This window comes from Lissotriton vulgaris, chromosome 4_1 (assembly GCF_964263255.1).
Source record: "Lissotriton vulgaris chromosome 4_1, aLisVul1.2, whole genome shotgun sequence".
NCBI lineage: Eukaryota > Metazoa > Chordata > Amphibia > Caudata > Salamandridae > Lissotriton > Lissotriton vulgaris.
Window position 1 is genome coordinate 56,548,068 of NC_141691.1, and position 22,807 is coordinate 56,570,874.

The 22,807-nt window shown below is 46.4% G+C and overlaps 1 protein-coding gene across 1 annotated transcript in view; it reads right to left on the bottom strand.

Annotated features, from left to right (window-relative positions):
- LOC147718354 (nuclear cap-binding protein subunit 2-like) overlaps positions 1-22,807 on the bottom strand; it is an 85,150-nt gene that overhangs the window by 47,040 nt on the left and 15,303 nt on the right. The window contains exon 2 of the mRNA XM_086918297.1: positions 14,948-15,129. Coding sequence (XP_086774423.1) covers positions 14,948-15,129 — 182 coding nt within the window. The remainder of the gene's footprint in view (positions 1-14,947; positions 15,130-22,807) is intronic.

Consider the following 22,807-nt stretch of genomic DNA (forward strand, 5'->3'; position numbering starts at 1 on the left):
CAATTGCGATCGCAATTTGGCTTCATGAATCTGGCTGTATATAGACAGTGTGGTCCTTGAAATATCGTTATGGCTGCAAGCTTTAGTTGGTCTGTCTTTCTTTGGTTACGGTAGGAGTACGACCTAAATTAGTGCAGACACAACAAAGAAGTGTGGTGCAAGCCTTGTTTTGGATAATATTCTGGGCAAACATTTAGACTGTCCTTGAATTATCGTCATGGTAAAATGGTTGCAAGCTTTGGCTAGCCTGTCTTTCTTTGGTTCCTGTAGGTGTACGACCATAAGCCTCTTTCAGGCTGTTGTATCGGATACATTTACAGTGGAACAGAGGGGAGCGAGGGGTAGGTAGTTTATTGCAGTTATTTTGAATAACGTAATGGGGAAGCTTTCTTTTGCAGCTGATTGTCAGCCCTAGAGGAGATAAGCATTCGAGGCACACGCAGGGCAGCAGTGCAACCTAGCATACAGTGCCCTGGTGGCTGCGACGAACAGTGTCACTAGGCCCCTGCAGCACCTCCCTGGCACCTTCCATGGTGAAATTCACTATGATAAAACAATTTGTTCGAAAGAGAAAAACACGATCCGTTGTGTACAGAAAAGAAAGCCATTTCATCCAAGGAGTTGCAAAAACATCAAACAGCTTCAATAAATTCATAAACACTACACATTAAAAAACAATGGTCCGTTCGCAACGGAACAACCCCTTTTTTCCAAATTGGAAAATACAGCGCGTTCATTCAAGGAGCTGCTAACACATCCTGCAGCTTCCACAAAAACACTACAAATGAAAAATCGAAATGTGCAAGACTTAATCCAGCAACAGAAGTGCGGGATAGCAACCGCAGCGGTATTTATTCTGCAGCAGTAAGGAGTTTGTTTGCAACCCGTTGTAAAATAATTGGCGAAAATAAATAATAGACAATAACACCCTTGGCGCGTCATCTTATTTTTTTCAATTTCAGGTTCAGCTACGCCACGGAGGAGGCGGGTTCGAAGAACCTATGTCATATCCGGCCCAGTGCACTGGCCTTCCATGGAAAGTGGTGGTGGAGGGAGAGCACCACACAGGCTGCCGTATTTAAAGATAAAGATTGGCATGCAGTGGGAGATGGTGACGGGTGAGGTCACAGCATGGGTTGCCATAATTAAAGTTGAAAAGTGGAGTGCCACAGCAGGAGGTGGTGTCAGGAGATGGGCAGCGCACAGGACTCGTTAGGTAAACAAACAGTGGCGTGCCTGAGGATATTTAAATTTTAAGATTAAAAGCGGGCATTTTGTAAATATTTCTCTGGGTGTTTGTGAGAAGTTGGCCTGATATATGATGCTCACTAGTTCCAGTGATCACCTTGTATCAGTCCAAACAACCCTTATGGTGATTGGTTATAAAGTCAACCTTATAGACCAGCTATCCTAATGGTAGCATGGACAAAGCAGTCTTAGGCTAAACTCTTTTGGCATGTGAAGCCAGCTGTTTTACCACATATAACCCCTTGAATACCAAGTGAAAGGACACCACACAGGTTGTTATGAAAATAAACAAGTATTTATTAACTAACATACACCTCTGAACTCTTTAAGAGATCAGAGGGCTAAGCACATGACAATCTCTTAGGAAAAATACGTTTAAGTTGCACAAATTACAATGGTGCCCTAGGGGCACGACAAACCATATACTAAGTAAGTGGAATGTGAAAGTCGATAAAAGGAATGGAGCTGTCCAGAGGCTGTAGGATCGCTGGGACCACGCTATACTAACTCTAGGTAGGTAAAAGGAGGCCCACGGAATGCGTGTGCAGAGTGTGAACTCACACGCGAGATGCGTAACAGTGTCTATGGACAGTACAGTTCAAGAAAAAGGTGAGTACGGACAATCCTGACTAGGTAGAACTAAAACGACTGTGGAACTGGACACTAGGAGAGTCAAGCTACCCTTGAGCACCGAAATGCTCGTGCTACCTCACCCACAGGCTGCGGGTGCATAGGTGCAAAGTCGTGTCGGGTTCCGGCGTTGAAGTCTATGGAGCCTGGAAGAAAAGATGCTGCAGGCGATCAGGAGGAAGATGTCCGCTGTGATCCAAGGGTGGATCAGTAAAGAGAAGAACCTGAAAGCAGAGGGGACAATGTTCAAAGTCACTAGCCAGTGACTGCAGTGGAACCAGGAGTGGAGCCAGATGTCGTCGTCGCGATCAGGTGAGAGTGGACGCTTGTCTCTGCAGCCACGTGGACCAGATGGTGTCTTCGACGACCAGGATGGAGGCACGAGCTGTCCCACGCAGGCTCTCGCTGTCGGCGGTGTCGGCTTCAGATTCGGAGTCAACAGGCCTTGGCAAAGGCAACCCACGCGGTGAGTGGAAACGGCGTCTGGAGTGGACCAGGAGGGTCCGGGGTGCTCCTCTTTTGGAAGGCAGCAAGGGCCAGTCTGGAGCAACCAGACCAGCAGTGAAGATTTCGGAGTTCGTCGTCTAGGAGGTCACTAGCCAGCCGGCAAGTGACCAGAAAACGTGTCGAGCAGCAAACAGGCAGAAGGGCCCCACGCAGATCTCGTGGATGCTGGAGGGCTGGTCTTCGGTGCAGGAGCTGCTCGGGGTCGGGGCTTCTCAGTCCCCAAAGCACTTGGACGAGGATGCCTCTGAAGTCGTGCTGGAGCGAAGTGCTGCTTCTTTCAAGATGGCCGGTCCCACGTGTCTCGTCGCACCCACGGATCTCAGCTGTGCTGCAGATGTAGGTTGAGGTCGGAGAGGTCTGGGAATCCGGGTGTCGTCGGGCTCTGAAGTCTGGATCCTTGCAGGAAGACGACAAAGGGAAGCCGCTGGACGCTGATGGTGCCTGCTTGTGCAGGGTGGACACTCCTTGCCCACAAGGGAGATTTCCCAGAGTTTCTTCTTGTAAAGTTGTTCAGGATAATCTAATTTGGAATGGGACCAGCTCCTACCTTTATCCGGCTAAAGGGGGCTGTACTACGACTAGGTCCCTCCTCTGGGTGGGACCAGGAAGGGGGGTGGTTACACCCCTATCCTTTGTCCGGTCTTGCACCAGAGCTGGGACTGGAGTGTCCCAGGAACTGGTTTAGACCGGAGTATGCACAGGGACACCTTGTGTGCCCCAGGCATGTCTCATTTCTTTCAGCCCAGTCCTACCTAATACACAAAATCCTGTCTGGGGTGGTGCTAGCCCCTCCCAAGGCAGGAAACCCTTTGTCCAAGCCTCCCTTGCTGGAAGGACTCCCAGCAGCAGGAGGTCAGACTTGTGTCTGTGGTGGCAGCATCCATTTTGTGATGCTGAGGCTCGAGTTAACTTTAACCCCTTCCATGCTGATGACGAACCCCAGCCGTCATGCACTACGTTGCTCGTGTGCTGATGAAGGCTGGGGTTCGTCACGGCCCGCCCCTGTTCGTGCTGTTTACAGCACACCAGGGGAATCGTGGCCGCATGGAAAGGGTTAACCGGGGTTCACAGTTACATACATGTTGTGTCCCTCTAGAAGGGTGGAATGCTACCCCCGTCGCCAGAATTGGCGAGGGAGTAGTATTCCAATTCATATGACACCTTACTCGACATGTTTTGATAATGCTATACCAAAGTTGGCAATAACCGCGAGGATTATAATGCACTTAAGAGTATATGGTATAGCGTTATCCTGGGAACAGCTAAAGGACTTGGTTCCGAAAGCTGTAGACAGGCTCAGCTCATGCTAGAGCACCATCTCACATAATTCCAAGCACTCTGCCTTCAGGATTGATAAGGCCTGCCATAGAGTGACTGATAGGAGGATATGTGTCCATTTTAGGGTTAGATATAGGGATACTATATCTAAAGCAAAGGGTGATTACACCACCTTGCCCCAGCTGATTGATCAGCCAGTTGTGTCAGATTTGGATGGCCAGCCAGGGGTGGCATAATACATGCTGCAGCCCCTGGTAGACCCTGGGTACCTAAGGTACACTGTACAGGGACTGATAAGGTGACTCAGTATCCAATTAGATATGCACCTAAGGTACATGGTTGTCAATTTAGAGAGAGCACAGCTAGGCTGTGGGTCCAATTAGCAGGCCCACAGCCAGGGAAAGTCGTAAACCAGTGAAGCAAAAAGCAAAAATCGGGGGTGACCATAGGATTGCAGACCCTACTCTCCTACAGTGTTTATATGAGTTCTGTTTTGCAACACTGGAAAAAGTCTTCTTACCTTTCCTCGCCGTTGGGCTTGAAGACACTATAAGCTGCAGACAGGGAGAAGAGGCAGTACACAAAAGGACAGAGCAGACACGTTCGCGGGTCAGTCTCATCACTATTGCCCCCATTGGCAGGGCTGGAGGGGTAGCGAGAGTGCTTGAGATAGGAAGAAGAACCGGGAGCAGTGGCAGTCCGGGATAGCAACCGCAGCAGTATTTATTCTGTAGCAGTAAGGGATTTGCTTGCAACGCAATGTTAAATAATTGGTGAAAATAAATAATACGTAAATAAAACCCTTGGCTCGTCAGTTTATTTTTTTAAATGAACGCTAATGCAGGTTTGGAGGAGGCGGGTTGAAGAACCAAAGTTATTTATAGCCAGCCCAGTGCAGTCGGTCTAATGATAGCACAGCATCTGGCAGTGAGTGGCGGTGGATAAAAATAAACAAGGAAGTAGTCCCTACATCAATAGATAAAGCCGAGCAGTGGTACGAAACTGTAGTTGGTCGGTGCTGCTTCCTGCAAAAGGGAAGCACAACGGAAGTGACGCATTGACTCGCAAGCCAACCAAAAGCCAGCTAACAAAATTAATGCAAGAGTTAACAAATAGCAAGTGGCAGGAGAAACTACCGGCAAGTTTCTCAACATACAAATTACATAATGCCTTGTAGAGACAGCGCATGCCCTGCCCTATGCGAGCCCTATAAAGGGGTTCTCCAGGGTTGTGTTAGCACCAACATAATTACTTCTTTTTATAAATGGCTGCATTGACGTTTTGTCCAATTGTGAGAATGATTCCCCTACAATGGCAGGTTAAAAAATCTGTTGCTTTTCTCCGACGCCACTCTATTGATTTCAAAAAGCAGAAATGCCTTCAGAGGTTCACTGAGAAATTTGGCTTATTTCGTAGTAAAAATGGCCTAGAGATAAATGTCCATAAACGCTAACAAATGGTATTTAACTCTAAGAGGTCAAATGGATGTAGAATAACTCTGGGTGCCAATGTATTGTGAAGAGTAAATAACTTTGATTACTTGTGCATTAGGTTGTCTGACAGATTTTTTTTTTTTTAAGACGTAGTTTATTGGTTTTCTGCACAAAACATACATAAACATTGACACAACAATTGCCGTATCAGCCTCATAGAATCGGTCGAAAACCCTCAACCTGTTGTACTTTACATGTTATGTTGGTATAGCAGTTCTTTGCAATCAGAGTACCAGATTAAACTAGGCCCTCCAGAATACAACCCTTCTATTCCCTCCTACCAAAACTGCGTCCTCCCTCCCTCCTTCTGAGCCCCCCCCATCACCGACGCACACAACCATAGCTATTCTCTTTATTATACATGCACAGGAGTTATCACATATTGACCCATTTGATGTACCTGTCCTATCTCGGGGTTGCCCTCAGTCAGCAATCCGCTCCGCTCAGTCGTCATGCGGCTCATGCTCTCGCAGTGCCTGCAGTAAGGTTTCCCATGCCGTCGCTGCCTCTACCTCTTTAACATTGTTTCACCTACGCGCTGATACCTTAACGCGCTCTCACTGTTGGCCCATTTTAAAAACTCGCCCTTCCACCGTGCGCTGATGGGTCCCACTGTTGCCTTCCAATGTTTCGTGATTTCACGCTTTGCTAGTATAAGCCCCATGTCCACAAATTTTCTCGTGATCTTATTCTTAGATGTGTGGGGGAACCAATGCAGAATGCTAGTGGCCATATCAAATACCAGTTGCCTCTCTGTTATTGCATTTAGGGTGTTTCCCACTTCTTCCCAATAGTGTCCCATCGCTGGGCAGGACCATAACATATGTTCTAATTCTACCCCGGCTCTCGTGCATCTGGGGCATGTCGCCTCTGCCACCTTAAAGTATTTCTGGATTTTTCCTGGCGTTAAGTACGCTCTGTGGAGTATATAAAAGTGTATCAACTGGAACCTTGCATTCCTCGTGCTCTTCCAGGCTGTCCGCATTATTTGCGCCCAAGCTGCATCAGGGATAGCTGTCCCTAAATCTACTTCCCACTTTTCTTTCAGTGCAGCTAGGGGCGCTAACCCTTCATTGAGCATTCTGGAGTATAAACATGTGACCGTCTAATGGTTCCAGCCGCCATCATAGTATACTGGCAGGCCATCGACGTCCTAGGCTCCATCAGTCCCTCCCGCCAGTGCGCTTTATCGCTCTCGTTAACGCTGCGTGCAATAAGAAATCCCCTCTCGGTAGGTCAAACCTCTCCTGGAGTGTTTGGAAGGGTAGTAGAGCCTCGTCCTCGTAGAGGTCCCCCAGCATTTGGAGTCCCGCCTCTTCCCAAATCTGCAATTGTGACCAGTCCCCGCCGTGCGGAAACGCTGTCACCATTCCCAGTGGGATTTCGGGCGCATACGGGTGCAACACTCCTGCCCTACGTTGGGAGTGGTTCCAACAAAGTCTGAGCGTCTTCTCCTCTGTTAGTAAATCTCCGAGGTCGAGCCTCTGTTGTAACACTATAAAGGAGAGGATGTGGCGCGGTATTCCCCTACCTCTCTTATGTTCCAGTCCTCTAAATTCTCTTGCTACTTCTTGCTTGAAGATCTGCAGTTGGGCCGCTAAGTAGTACAACTCAAAGTCTAGGACTGCCAGTCCACCCTCAACTTTAGGCCGTACGAGCGTTGCCTGCGCAACTCTACGTCTGCCTGCACCCCAGAGGAAAGACACCACGAGTGACTTCAGTGATTTAAACGTGGAGCTCGGTATCCACACTGGGAGTGTTCTAAAATAGTATAAGAAACGAGGCAGCGCTATCATTTTTAAGAGGGCTACGCGGCCTGTCACTGACAATGGGAGGGTGGCCCAAAAGGCCATGCTGCTTTTCAACCCCCTCACGCCGCAATCCACATTCCCCTCCAGCAGGTCCGCCGCCGTGTGATAAATGTGCACTCCCAGGTACTTCAAGCAGGTGGGTTCACAACTTACCGCTCGGACCGTATCAGGTTGGGTCTCCCCCTGCCTTATCGGGAACATACATGTCTTCGACCAGTTTACTCTCAGGCCCGAGATTTCTCCAAAGTCCGAGAGCAAATGTTCAGCCCCCGTCATCGCCTTGCCAGCATTTTCTAGGAAGAGCAATAGATTGTCCGCGTATAGCGATATATACTGTTGGCCCGCTCTACTCTCTAGTTCCCTATAGTGATGTCCTTCCGAATCGTAACCGCGAGAGGTTCCATTGCAAGGCGAACAGTAACGGGGACAGCGAACACCCTTGTCTCGTTCCTCGTTCTACCGGGTATTGCGAGGATATCAGCGTGCCTACCCTCACTCTGGCCACCACAGACGTATATAATACTTTCGTCCATTGCAGATAGTCCCCTCCCAGACCAAATCGTCCCATCACCTTGTATAGATACTCCCACTCTAAGCTATCAAAAGCTTTCTCGATATCTACTGATAGTACCATTGGCTGTAGCGCCCTTGGATGGTCCTCCTCCAGTTGGCGCACCAACCGTCTGATGTTCATGGTCGTGTTCCGCGTTGGTATGAAAGCAGCCTGATCTGCGTGGACTAGTGTGGTCATATGCTTTAATAGTCGGTTCGCCAAGATGCTGCTCAGTATTTTGTAGTCGGTGGTTAACATCGACAATGGTCTATAAGAGGCCGTATTCATACTCTCCCTCCCTGTTTTCAGCAGTGGGATCACCAGTGCTTCCCGCATAGATTGGAGCAGCTGCCCTGTCTCTCTCGCCTCCTGATAGACTTCCTGGAGTCTTGGTGCCAATAGGTCAACAAATTTCCCATAAAATTCTATGGGCAGCCCATCTAGACCCGGGGTTTTGTTGCGGGCCATGTGCTTAATGGCACCTCGAATCTCTCCCAGCTCTATGTTTTTATCCAAATCTTTCGCCTGCTCCTGATCTAGTCCTGGGAGGCACAGTTCTTCCAGGAAGATATCAATGGCAGTGTCCCCGGTCATCAGCTTACTTTTGTAAAGTGCCTCATAGAAGCGCGTGAAGCACTGCAGGATCTCATTTTGGGTATGAACTACCTCTCCTCCCTCCGTTTCTAAAGCTAATATGGGGGTACTCCTTTTGGAGGAGTTGGCTAGCCAGGCCAGCAGTGTCCCAGCCTTATCTTCCTCCGCATGGGTCCTCGTCATGTAAGCCTTATGATCAAAGCTACGCAAACGCTCTACTTCTGCCGCCACCGCCTCCATTGCTGCACTAACCTCCGCCTGTAATTCGGGGTGGCCAGGCCTTAATAATTCCGCCTGGCGTAGTTTATCCTCCGCTTTGTTCAGATCATCCAAGAGGACTTTCCGCACTCCAGGGTGCTTCCCTATGCAGAGCCCCCTCATAACTACCTTGAAGGTGTCCCATTCCGTGGCCCTCGTCGCAGTCGAACCAGCGTTTTCCGCAAAATAGTGGGTAATCCCCTCCTCCAGCGCAGCATGGAAGAGCAGGTCATCTAGCGTCTCAGCGCGCAATTTACACGTGGGGACGCACGAGAGTCCAGTCATCCATTGCATGGTGAATGGTGATTAACAACGGGTTATGGTCAGATATCCTTCTGGTTAAATATTCAGTCCGCGCAATAGCTGGCATTACTGCGGGGCAGCCGAGCACCGCGTCTAACCTTACGTGTAACTCATGCATGCCAGAAAAATAGGAGTAGTCTCGATCCCCTGGGTGTTGCGCACTCCAAGCATCTACTAGTCCCCATCGTGTTTGCCAATCTAGCCTACCCTCCGAGGCGTTCAGCGCGCTTCTCCCACCGTCATCCTTCCCCGTCTTATACAGTTCCAGCCAAGCAGAAGCATCATCCGGGGTATGGAAGAATCATGTTTTGTCATTCACAATGACCCTCAGCCTAGCCGGGAATAGGAGAGAATATTGGAGTCCTTCGCTGCAATTCCCTTTTGATGGCCAGAAAAGAAGTTCGCCGGCGTTGGGTTTCATAGGTGTAGTCTGTGAATATGTTGACTCTACTGTTCTCCACCTGGAAGGGACCATTTACTCGTGCTTTCTGTAAGATTAAGTCATGGTGCCGAAAATGTAATAGTCGGGCCACCACAGATCGCTGAGGCCGCCCTTGTTGATGCGGCGGAGCCAGCACCCGGTGGGCCCGCTCCAAAGTGTAGAAGTCGGACATGCCCTCCAGTGCCACCACTGTCTTTATCCAATCTTCAAGGTACTGTATCATGTCCGACCCCTCAATCTTTTCCGGTAGGCCCACTGCACGGATGTTGTTTCGTCGATTACGGCCTTCGGCTTCCTCTGCTCTTCGTTCCAGGGCGTCGACTCGCTCCACCATGTGTGCTACAGTAGCTTTGTGGTCTTTGTGCGCTGGTTCAACGGTTTGGAGCGTGTTTTCCACCAATTTAACTCTATCCACCAGTTTACCATGATCGGCTTTTAACAGCCCCAGTCCCGTGGCTACCTGTGATATGTCCTGCTGGAGCGCCATGCGTGAATCAGCTATGGCTGTTAGGATTCTGTCCAGCTGTTGCTGCAGGTGGGGGTATTGCACCGGCCCAGGCTCTGTTAGTTCTCCTCGGTCAGTGGGCTCTTCTTCCGTGGACGGCTGAGTGCCGCCCCTGCCCCCCTTCGGTTTCCCCATGATCAATCGTGCTCAGACCAATCTGCACGTACACCGTCCTAGTGGGTGATTCGCGGGTGCGCTGTATGGACCAGCTATTATCGGTCGCAGGCCCTCACTCCACTCGTTCCGCTCCTCAGGAGGATTCGGCCCCAAATGCAGTATAGCGTGTGTGGACACGATATAGCCCCACACAGAATTCGGGCTAGTCGCAGGGACAGTGGTGCCAGCAGTAGCCGTTACCGGAAGATCCATCAGCCTCCACTCTTCAATCCCTTTCAGAGGCTCTTAGAATATTCCAGCCGGGGATCGTCATGGCCGCCATCTTGCCAAGCCCGGTTTCGGGATTGCTATCGTGCTCGAACACCTGGAGCGGTCCCCTCGCCGGTCCCAGATCGTAGTTCCTAGGCCCCCGCAATAGTTGATTTCGCCTCCGGGGGTATCAGTAGGGTCCTCAGCGCGTTGTGGCGTAGTCCGCCGCTATTTCGCCCCTGGTGTCAGGTGTGGTCGCGGGTCACACCCGCCCTTTCTGCTGAGGTCGGAGGGACCCCCAAGTGTCCCCACCGGTGCTCACCACCCCAGCAGAGGACACAGCAGTCCACTGTCGTGCGCACCAAAGCGGCTCTCCGGGGTTTCAGCTGGATGATGCGGGTGCCATCTTGGGTGCGCCTTTCACGATGCCCCGGCAGTTCGCAGCCGAGCTCCAGCCGGTCTGTGGGTCGTCCGTTCCCTCCGGTTTTTGGTCTCAGGAGGGGGGTGGGGACGACCTTCCTCTACCGCCGAGCAGGACGTGGGGGTCCCAAGCTCCGGTCTTGCAGGATATATGGGGGCTCAGTTGCGGAGCTCCCCGTTTAGGCAGCCACCATCGCCGGCATGAAGCCACGCCCCCAGGTTGTCTGACTGATAGTCGACATGAGCAAATTGTAAAACACAGAGCGTGTGCCAGAGTTAAGTTCATTGAGGGTTTCACGAGTTATCCAATATCCCCTGTACTGGAGGTGTTGTAAACAGTGTTTACCATCATAACGTGACAATATTTTCCTATCAGTCAGTTTCCTGATAAGTATCATTGCCACAATCTTGTTTTATTTTGTAATACTTACTATTCATTAATAAGCACTAGGACAGAAATGTGTTTTGTTGTTTTTTTCCCCCGAGTTATATAGATCTCAAACTTGACCCGAAGATATAGATATCAGGTATCAGAGCGCTTTACATGAGCACCAGTTTTGTTACAGATGGACACATTCAGTTTCCACTATAAGCTGAGACAGGTAACTGGCACAGCCACACTGTATTCCTCGGCTCTACCAATCCCAAACCCCGCTGGTTTCCTATTACTGGTGAAAGGCTAGTGCAGCGCATACTGGACAAGTTCGATGTCACTAAAATGGAAGATGTACCCTGATGGGCATGCCTTCTCTGTGTGACGGACAACGTCCGCTTTCACAACGCCACCTTCATGATAGCTTCGTTCTAGGTCAGATTCGTTCAGCTCCACAAGCCACCCTGCCTGGTTTTCCCATTGAACCGGTCTGGTTCATTCCATTCTCCCTGATCATCGAGAATGAGAAAGGGGTACACCTCATATCTAAACTGTACAAGGCATGCTCTGGAATTATACCAGTCAACGATGACAGGGTTTGCAAAAATTGGGAGGACAACTTAGGAAGCCCCATTACAGACGACCAGTGGGCTAAATGCTGCGCAGTGACGAAAGAAGTCTCCCTAAACAGCGGACATAAAGTACTCCATTTTAAATTCCTGCGTAGAATATACATCACCCCTGCCAGAGCCCACAGGCTTGACCCATCCAGACCTCATACTTTTCGTAAAAGTGATGCCCCACACGCCAATTTTGCACACCTAACAGGGTCCTGTCCAAGACTACAGCCCTATTGGAAGATGGTACACAGAACACTGGGTGACATGACCAAATTGTCTCATCCCCACACCTGAAGTGGCACTTTTGGGTTATGTGGTAAACGTCTCCAGAAGCGTTAGGAAATTTGTCTCCCTTTGTTTGCTGCTGGCCAAAAGAGAAATAGCTATTTACTGAGGCCCCAAGACAGTTCTCACATTGTAAGGTTGGCTGAATAATATGGCGTTCTGGAACGCTAACGGCGAAGTATACTCCAGCACACTGCCTTCCTCCTTCCATCCCGGGGATATTTAGGGGCCATTCAGAACTTATGTGGAATCTGTGTGACAAGCCTCGGACTCACAACTAGAGCGGGGCATAGTCCCGAATAGTGGGGTAACCTGTTCGTTATTTTCAAATGTTTGTTTACCGATGATCCACTGAGCCCTACAGTGTTCGTGACTCTTTGATTATGCTGTTGCACCTGCGACTGTCTGGATACGGGTGGGCCAGGTGTCCAGCTTCTGGGCGGCGGATGTCTATACTCCGGTGAAGGGGGCTGACCTTCGGGAATGTATTTTCGAGTGTTGCTGGGTCTCTTTGTTTACTAGATACATGGCATGTCGACTCCTGCATTGATGTAGTTCATCTCTCTTTTCTTTTTTCAATCATATGATAATAATAATCCACATTTGTAAAGCGCACACTCACCCGTAAGGGTCTCTAGGCGCTGGGGGCCGTCGGGAAGATTAAGCAAGCTATTGCCCAGAGTCACATGGTGCTGAGCTAATCTGCCGCCGGTGCCGGGGATCGAACCGTGATCCCCAGATTCCGGAGTCAGTCGCCCTAGCCGCGGCGCCACACTAATGACCGTGAACAACTATGCTTGTATTGCTATAATGTGCTAATATGGTAAATAAAGTTTAAAAAAAAAAGGACTTAGGATGGATTTCTGTAATTCAACCCTAGCTTTGACTAACTGAATAGGTTATGATGATCACAACTTTCAATTGTACAAGTTCACTAAAAAGCCCAGCGGAGGGAAGAGTTCATAGTGCCTGCAACAAATAAAGACATGCCTTTCAAGACTGCCTTATCTAGTAGAGTTAACGCACATTTGTATACATGCCACCTAAATAAAATTACAAAACTTCTATGCCCATTTTGACTACACATACCAATTCTGCTGATTTTTTTTTTAATTCCTACGAGTATGCATGAAAAACGTATCTCCTTGAAAAAAATTTCAGTGATCATCCTGAAGAACAGACAGAGGTACATATCCAAGGCAACATGCGCAAGACAATTTCTATGTCAGTTCCCTGTGTCAGAATCCAACAGGCCATGCTACAATATAGTGACGAAAAGGTGTGTCCAGCATATGACATTAGAAAGGTTTTTTTTTACTGTGCTGTACAAGACACAAGTCCCATGCTCTCCACACCACTGGAGTCAAGCTATCCTGGCTGAAGACGGCTAATAGCCAGAAACCGGTCCTAGGATGCTAGATTTCGTTCCAGGAAAGACATGGCTTGGCAGTTCGGGCTGGACTGTTCCCATGAGGCACAGGGTCAAGGCTGATTTGCAAATGGCCAAGTCTGAACTGGGGTGGTGTGGAGTGCAAAAAGAAAACGATGGATTTAGGCCCAGATCTCTGTACTGGGGTATGACATTGTTTTGCATTCTGTCCATCAACTGTTGTTTTTGCATTTGTCACCCTGAGTGGGATGGGTATGCTCAGACGTGAGTCCCATGCTCTCGACACCACTGGAGTCAAGCTATCCTGGCTGAAGACAGCTGATAGCCAGAAACCGGTCCTAGGATGCTTGATTCCGGTCCAGGAAAGACATGGCTTGGCAGTTCGGGCTGGACTGTTCCCATGAGGCACAGGGTCAAGGCTGATTTGCATATGGCAATGTCTGAACTGGGGTGGTGTGGAGTGCAAAAAAACGATGGGTTTAGGCCCAGATCTCTGTACTGGGGTGAATGTATGACATTGTTCTGCATTCTGTCCATCAACTGTTGTTTTTGTACAAGAAAAAGGGGCATGCAGGAGGGTGGAAGCAAGGGTAAGTCGCCTATCTTCACTTACCTATCGTCAATGCTGAGACTAAGACTCCTACAGGTGAAGGCATGCAAAACTACACTTTTCAAGAAGAGCTCCGATTATAATCTGTTATGTCTCGATAAACTGTACACGTGCAGTAAAAGTCATTTATCTGTAACATCTTTAGCTGGGGACTTTCAGTTTAAAGGTTGTGCATTATGACATCTTGCAATTTGGAAGGGCAATGTACCATGTTTACATGACTACCTTTCCCTGCTGTCTACCATAGACCCAGCCAGTAGGGCTGATTTAGCTGTTTTTAACAATTTCAAGAGCAAGAATTCATAAGGAACACAAACATAAGGATATTTTATAAATTGCCAAGGACGTTTAACCAGCAAGTAGTAGCAGTTCCAGAGGAAGTCTTGAGTATTCATGATTATTCTTTACTTTCCTTCACAGCAAGAGAGGCAATGATTGGCCATAGTAGGTAGGACTGCAGTTGCGCAATGCCCTAGGACACAAAGTATGCCACGTACACCCAGGTAAAGTTTGATCAGATGTGTAGTTTTGTACAGCCACATATTTAAACACTAACCTCAAACTACAAAGGAAAGAGCAAAAGAGCATCATGAAAGGAATCCCTCACACCAGGAATCTGCATTATTTATCAACAGTGCAAGGAGGACAGCAGCAATAGAAGCAAGGGGTGCAGAGAGAATGGGCAGTGCTGGAGAGAATCAGCAACAGAACAATGGGCGTACCAACAAAAATCAAACATAACATGTTTTAGACTTATCATCCAAGTATAGGAAAATACACAAAAGGGAACGTGACATTGCTGACAAGCTGATTTTTCTTTGATCATGAGATGTATCTTCCATTGAAGAAAACTGGACAGGAACGCTGAATTTAGTAGTATGATGGATGGTTGGTAGGGCAAATGTGTTGCTGTAGGATTCCCAGATACTGAGGAGTGGGTGCAGTGGTCAGTGTGTGCAAGGCAAATCCGCTTCCTAGGTAAGATGTAGCTATGAGAAGGCGCCAACTGTACTTATGCAGGGAGCTGTGCGCCACAACGGCTGCGCTTGAGCTTCTCCGGACTAGAAAGCAAACACACAAGTATCTCCTTATGACAACCATCTCAAGCTAAAGTGAATGAGTACAAGACATATAACCCTGTACAGAATATAAAATATGAAGTTATCAGTTGTATCCATCCCCACCAGGATATAATGCTGGGGAAATCAGTCTGGAAACTTTAACAGTTATCAGTGTGAGCCATGCCTGCCAAAAAGGATACTCTACAAAGCAGAAGCCACATGGAGTCTTCTTGACCTTATCAAGACCCATAACGATTTTCTTCACGTCGCCACACTTGGTGAAAAGCTCATGGATCTGCTCTTCAGTGGTGTAAAAGGACAGGTTTCCAATGTAAAGTGTGCTCGAGGTCAACAAATACTTCTCTTGTTGATATCGGCTTCCCTGGACAAAAAGAGACAACAATTACAGCCATGCATGAGGCCCTAGACCATTCACAGAACACTAGGTAGAGCAGAGATGCAAATATGAGACAGGTACGTGTTTACATGTTTACTGAGAAGACTATAAGGATTGAACCCAAAGAGGACGCACAAGAACAGCACCAGAAAATACCACAAACATAAAATATTTACCAGCAACCATGTGATTGGAGTAATCATAAGGCTCTCCCACTAAAACACTAATCGACAATCATGCCTCTTCAACCACACTAACAGTTTCCGTGAGGAGAAGCTTTGCAAACCTAGCCACGCATTTTTATCTTTAATAATGTAGTTAAAGGACAAAAGAACTAAGACCGAAGGAATTAAACAAATGAAATTAGGTCAATAAAAAAAGATATCAGTCCCGTGGATGTTAACTGACCTGGAGTGAGCTGTAAAAATTAACAAGACTTAAGTGCAGCACGTGTTTCGGGGATGTTTCATGGACCTATAGGAGGATGTGAGGAAACCGAAATGGCCCCTATTTTGCCCACAGGCACCTTCCCAATCACAGTTACCTGCTTTTGAAACAAGCAGACCAGATACTCACAAGATATCACCTAAACCAGATAGGATAGTCATTTCAGGAACTTGAGGGCAGACTGTACACTCCGGGGAGGGAGGGGGTGGGCGGCGACATGTCTAGACTTGAACACAGCGGTAAGCCAAAAACCCCTAGTGCTCTCCAATTATCCACCCCAGGACAAGACAAATGGGAGGAGGCAGTGCTGCTCAGATGTGGAGCTTCAGTTTCAGGGAGATAGGAGTTACCGTGATAACTTGCAAATGCCAGAGATAAGTGGTGAATGCTCACTTTCCACCATCTACCAGGAGGCCTGCTCCGTCAATGAGGTTAGTGTGTCAACTACAGCTAGTGGCTACACAACCATAATAAGATCTTGAAAGTAATAATCTAGCCAAAACAAGAAATACGGAGCAATGAGGTACGGGGAACTATGGGACTGGAACGCCTGGCTGTTCTTAACAGAGGTATGACTTACAGTGTTACAGTTTAACAAAGTGCATGTGGAAAAGTGATACGCTAATTTTGAGAGCATTGCAACTCTTCAGTTAAATTGGAGTGTTGGTGGAGAAGGTGGATGTGGAAGAAGTCGAAATCACGTACTCAACTGTTTGTCGCAGACAGATGCAGTGTACTCATATGCCTGTGAGCATGATTAATGAAAGATGAAATGTATGCCTTGTGCCTGCATGCGCCGCCTGCGGGATTGTGGGAGTTTCTCTTTGAACTTAGATGATTGTGGCAGTGATGTTTGGGGAGTGGGGAAGGGGGGAGATATTTTCGTTGTATCTTGATTTACAGCCCAGACTTTTTTGAAACTTTGTTTAGCATGCATAAAATGGGACTAAAAGACACACTTAACAGACAATTTCATTGTTTGGTACAACTGAAGACAGAGGGCAAACTGAGTGTCTTGGGATAGAGGACCGTGGGGGCCAAGGAAAACACTTCGGGCTGTTTAACTACCATCATTGAAGCCCAGCCTTCATTTTCCCCATTATCAAAACCCACAACCAGGATGAAGCTTTGTGGAGTGCATAAAGCGTACAAAGTACATGAAAAATGTGCTAGAAAATAAGTAGACGAGTTGGGCGAGGGGCCCTGCCTTTTTGGTTTTCAACAATTATGGTAAAAAACTGCACATATTGTATTTACTTTGGTCTCCATTCAAACCCCTTCTAGCCAATGAATTTCTTTAGGACTCTCAATCTTTACATTATGCCAGTTTAAGTCACATGATCATAAACAATTGTCCTATAACTACTAGTTGTTTCCCCCAAAATAAAAATTACAATTAATAATTTTATTTCCTAGATGAATGATCAATCAAATGTATTGCTCTGGTAAAAATAAGGAATGTTTTACACAAGGGTTAGTTGAAAATACTGTGTTTCAAGAGCAAAGGGTAAAGATGAAACACCAGAAATAATCACACATTAGCCACGTCACCACATTATAAACCCCCAGCAGAATCATTAATCTCCCTCTTGTTCTATTTTCTGAACCATCCCTCCAAACATTTTGTCCTAAAAACTGGGTTTTCTCCCCAGTTTTAAAATGTACAAGGAAATGGAAAAACCCAATTTTGGGTTTACATCTTTTATGTATATTTGCTATATATGCATGAGGTTATCAGGACGTCACAGGTTCAGGATATTTCTAATGTTATATAAAGTATTTACCTTTGAAATTTTAAGTTTAGACGATAAATTTGTTCTTTTTATTTTTAGAATATACTGTGGCTCCTCCAGAAGAAGGCGCTGGTCGCCAAAACGCGCGTCGAGAATAATACTTTAACTTTGCCACTTTTTAAATATTTTTTATATTTGTGATTTTTGTGAGAAAATTATAATTGTGATAATCGTGATAGTGTTTTGCTAATTGATTTCTTTCAAATTTGAATTTCCATGTATTGTGATGCATTTTTCCAAGGTTGTAATTCAGATTATTCTGTCTAAAGCCTTGATTGTTTTTAATATGTATACTATTAAATGTTCGAAACTGATCCTGTGTAGTCCCACCTCTTTGATTTTTGTCAGTTGGACAATTTGCAATACCATTGTGCCTAGGTTGTTTTATTTCATTTATTCTTTATGCGATACATTAATAGTCTGATATACTGTGTAAAGAGTTCAAGGATTCCCTTACTAGTAGACAGGGCTTGCTGTGCAATCCCAGAGTGCTCCATTAGAGGGTAGTGTGGTCGAACAGCCTTTGGCTTAACACAGAGGAGTGCAAGACATTTGCAAAATACACACAGTGATTGATAAATGACAACACAACTCATGAAGGAGATCCACACCAATTTTTTAAAATAGCAAATATCTACCTATATGTATAGATATATGTTTAGGCATCAGAGGGAATCGCTCAGGTAAGTACGTTTTCAAATGTAACTTAATTTCACTTTAAAAAGTGGACACAGTGCAATTTCTGAGTTCTGCAATGTTATACTATGGAAGGAAGAACAAGTTCTGCAAACAGGTACAGTACTTTGACTTGCAAGACTGTTGCAAAGTCATCCTGCGCCTTGGGCACCCCCCAACGTTTTGCTGACTGATGCTGGTGGTAACTGATTTTGACTGACCCTGGGCTCTGCCTAACCAGGGCCAGGGCTGAACTGAAAGGAACACATTAGAATACAGTTAACCCCTTCCATGCTCATGACAAGGTCAGCTCGTCATGGGCGTTACCTGCGCTGTGCTTATGACGAGTTGACCTTGTCATGAACAATGGGAAATCATAGAAAGCAACACCGGGGGGGGGGGGGGGGGGGGGGGAAACCCTTTAGCAGCCAAGGTGTTAAAACACCTATCATAAACTAGGGTACACTATGGTATGGTGGGGTACGCCTGTAATTGGCATGACCTACCCCATAGGCACCTAGTATATAATAGGGCAGGGAGTTGAAACTACCTAGAAGTCCCCTGGACCCTGAGGCACGGCAGTTGAGAGGCCAGCAGCTTTTTGCTGAGGCCGGAGGTCAATATAAAAGCAGCTCTGGGTGACAGGACTGCTTTTAAACAGTAAATTGTGCCTAAACTCGACTTTGGTGGTAGGGGCACTTAAAGATAGAAAACCTACAATGTTTTGGCATATTAGGGACCCCCAGGGCCTCCCCTAGATATCCCAGGGGTGGGGGTCAGTTATCTATAAAGGTACACCCTTATAAAATTAGTTTTTATATGCCTGTGTGAAGTGAAATTTCACATTTCACTCCCCACATTGTGATGAAGTGCTGCTCAAATTCGACTTTGATGCTAGGAGCACTGGGTAAGGAGGAGCTGCTATATTTCTACACATTCGGAACCCCTAAAGTCTTCCCTAGTTGCACAGGGGGTGGGGGTCCTGTGGAAATTAAGAAATACTTATAAAAAAAATTTTTTATAAGCCCTGGTGCTAGAAAACTGACCCAAGTAATTTTCCCCATTGCAAACCCCATGGTCCATAGGTTAACATAGTAGGAAGTTATTGATTAATAAATATTGATAGGAGAGGACTAGCCGGACCATTCAAAGACTTCCCATAATGGTACTAGTAAATCCAACAATATTATATTGTTGTATTTCTCCTCAAGTGTACATACAAGAAGTTATAAGACTTTCTGTTTGTAAGTCCAAATTCAGCCTTCCAGTGGTCTGCCCTGATTGGTCAGAGTTAAGTAGATTAGCCAGACTGCTTTGAAGAGTGATAAAGAACCACTCTGCTGGGAGGGCAGTGAGCTGATCTATAGGAATGCCAGCCCAGGTGGTGGAGTCTTAAACCATGCTCTTGAAAGGCAAAGGGGAGGCCTGGGTTTCAGTTTCACTCTGACACTCTTGACCAAGCAAGGCTAGGCTTAAGGAAGGTATGTGCAGATGGTAGGGGGAAGAGTCCATGGAGATACGCCATCCCAGGGGGTGCATTTAGCCAGCTCTTACCTTCTTGCTCGAAAATCGGCCATTATGGATTTGGAAAATTGGTGCACTCTGGGACAAAATAATGCCACACTATACAGGATGTGGTCATAACTATGAGGAGCTACCCTGCTCTCATTGGTCAGAAGTGACCTGGTGCTTGACCCAGAGAATTTTTAATAAGTATCAGAGAGGCAGCGCCCTCCAGATCTGCTGCTAGAAACTTACGGAAGTAAGAAGTGCCCTGCTGAGAAGATTTATAAGGCCTGACCTCTGAAGACTACACAAAGTGAAACTGCAACCCTGTGGATTACCTTGCTGCAAAAGGACTAAAGAGTGGACTCCCTACAAGCTACAGGTTAACTGAGCTCACCTGGACATCCCCATAAAGAATTCCCAGCCTGGAGTACCAGTGGATTTGTATGGGTTGTGTTCAAGTGGATTGCGGAATTAAAGTTTCACACTTTCAAGGACCCTCTTGGAGATTCCAGAACCTTGGATTGTGTGTAGATACTTTGGGACCCGAAAGCAGAACTTCAGGAAGGAGTTCTACCTGGACCTGAACAAAGTGGTGAGAACATTCTCCAGAACAGTTTCTAAAGGTGTGTCCCTGTCAGAGAAAACAAAATGACTAGAAGGGGCACTGTTGGTTTCTAAGCACTAGAAAGTGACTAATCTTTAAAAATGCATACGTTTTGGTGTCATTTAAAAGATAAAAATATTACCTATTTTTATAAATTAGTGTTGGATATTTATTTTTTGTCTTATTTACTGAAATTGAGTTTTTAAATGCTTTACATACCTGTCTTTAAAAGTTAAGCCTGTCTGCTCGCAGCCACGTTACCAAGGGTTGAGCATGGGAATAATTTTCTAAGACCTATACTGAGTCCTATCATGTGTTAGTGGCCTTATTGCCAGTGGCAGACCTACATTTGCCCCTACCAATAATCCACTTTCCAACAAAGACCAATCTCCGGGAGTTGAGGCGATAGTTGGGCAAGGTTTAAGGCAGCACCAGCAGTACGCCACCAGTGGCACAAGGGCGGCCGGATGCAAAACAGCATTGGGTGCCCAAAAGGTTTCAATGGAGATCAGTAACTGTGAAAAGTGACAACAGGCTTTGACTAGGAAGCCAGTCGGGCTGAACCAGCATTTGGGATCTGGACTTTTAGGGGGAGGGGAGGCCTTACTGGCCCACTTCAACTTGGGTCGGAGGCGACAGGTGCACTGGTTGCTTCAGGTGTCTTGGCAGTTTCTAGAGTTCTCAGAGTCTTCTCCTTTGGAGTTCTTTAGGGCAGGTCTGCTGTTCACAAGAGGCCTTGAGTCTTTTTCGAAAGCAGGCAGTACTCGCAAAATTCTGGAGTCACAGTTAGAGGCCAAGTCGACTTTGGTGCAGTTTTCTACAAGGGATGCAGAAAGGCCTGCGGAGTTGGTACCAGGTCAGCTGCTTCTTCTCTCCTACGCTCTTTGCGTCTCTCCTGTGTCCTCCCTCTTCTTAGGTCATCAGGATATGCTTCTCTGGTGCCAGGGGCTCACCTAAATTCAGTATTTAGATATGTTAGGGGAGGGTACGGTGGTAGCGAAAGTCCTCCTGATCCTTGGGGGTCACTAAGCCCCTTATATGACCACTTCCTGTGCGAAGGAGGCATAACCCTGTCCCAGAGTTCCTAAGTTTGCCACTACAAAGATGGCTACCTCTGAAAAACCGTATTCACCTCACAGTAGCCCACCTTTGGGGTGTGCTAGCCTAGAGGTGGCACGCCTACTGCACTAACTTTACTGTCTGTCCAAGTGCCGGGGGGGGGGGCCTCTAGAAAGAGGAGGTGGGGTCTTTCTTTATTGTGAGGGGAGCCAGATTTGCATTTCAAGGAAGCGGCTTCTTTGAAGCTAGCCAGCCCATGGAGGCTAATCAGCATGTCATCCTACGGGAGGGGGTGTCACACCCTCAATGAAGAGAACACAGATTTCTATTGCACTTTCAAGAGGTATGCTTCCCCAGGTACTTGCTCAAAATCACCACTTAATTGGAGTAGAGTATTGATGGGGGAACTAATTATTAAACATTGAACATTTCAGTAGATACTGGACAAGCATTTGGTGGGTATCTGCATCACACATACATAAATTAGATTTTGGAGTCAGGGTGAATCTGCACATTTTCACACCTTTTCTCCTTCTTCAGGTTTTTTTTGTTGCCATTTTTAAAAATGGAAGCCTACGATACTGTGCTCATTGATCCCACACCTCTCTGCCTACAACTTCTACCCATCTTACATCCCAGAGAAATTATAGTAAAAGCGAATTTCCTACCATAAAGGGTAGGTTGAAAGAAGAATAAAGATCTAGTGGCCAAAAAAAATAAATGTTTAACTATTTAAAGGTTTTGGCTGTCCACAGGGTTTTCATATTGAAAATTAAGCAAAAATCTATGTTTTTGAATTTGAAAGCCCAAGCAACAGACAAAACATACAAACAGCATCATCAGCCAAACATGCAACGGGGTGCATATCATAACTCAAACTGCATTTGAGTAGCCAACATCAACCTAGCCCACGACAGTGGCTCCAGCTATCAAAATCAACCGAAATTGACTAGAGTGGAAAGAAATTGTTTGGAAATATATCGTTTTTCAATACTAGTTTGGACACTTACAGGAAGGAAGGATTTTAGGCAAACCATGACACTCAATCATATGCCAGGGGCTGTTCTAAAATCACTCAGTATTATCTAAACATGGCGTTTCCTTGTTGTTAATAACTGTTAAGGAAGCTTGTTCCTGGCATTGAACTGGCCATTGTTATTTTAATTGACAGCAATTCTGAGTCGTCAACCATCAACACTTCTTTATCTCCTCCCTCAAGGTAATGTGATTACAGTAATCCTTTTGGACTGATTATATACCTAAAAACTCAACCTTATTTATTAGAACCACAAAACTGAAAAAGTTAACATTTTATTATATTTTTAAAAATGTGCTAGAAAGCAGATATTAACCAGTACTACATAGATAAAAACCAACCACCCACAATTCCACATTAACTACTATCACAAACAAATTTTGAATATCCAAAGGGGATCTTAAAGCTTAACTGGACATACAAATGAAAAGGAAAGCCATTGGAAATGTATATAATGTGAGAATAAGTGGATTTAGTGTTAGGGAATTCAAAACTGGTACTGCATTGCACATAGCATTGTTCAGAGAGTGGTCCAGGGAA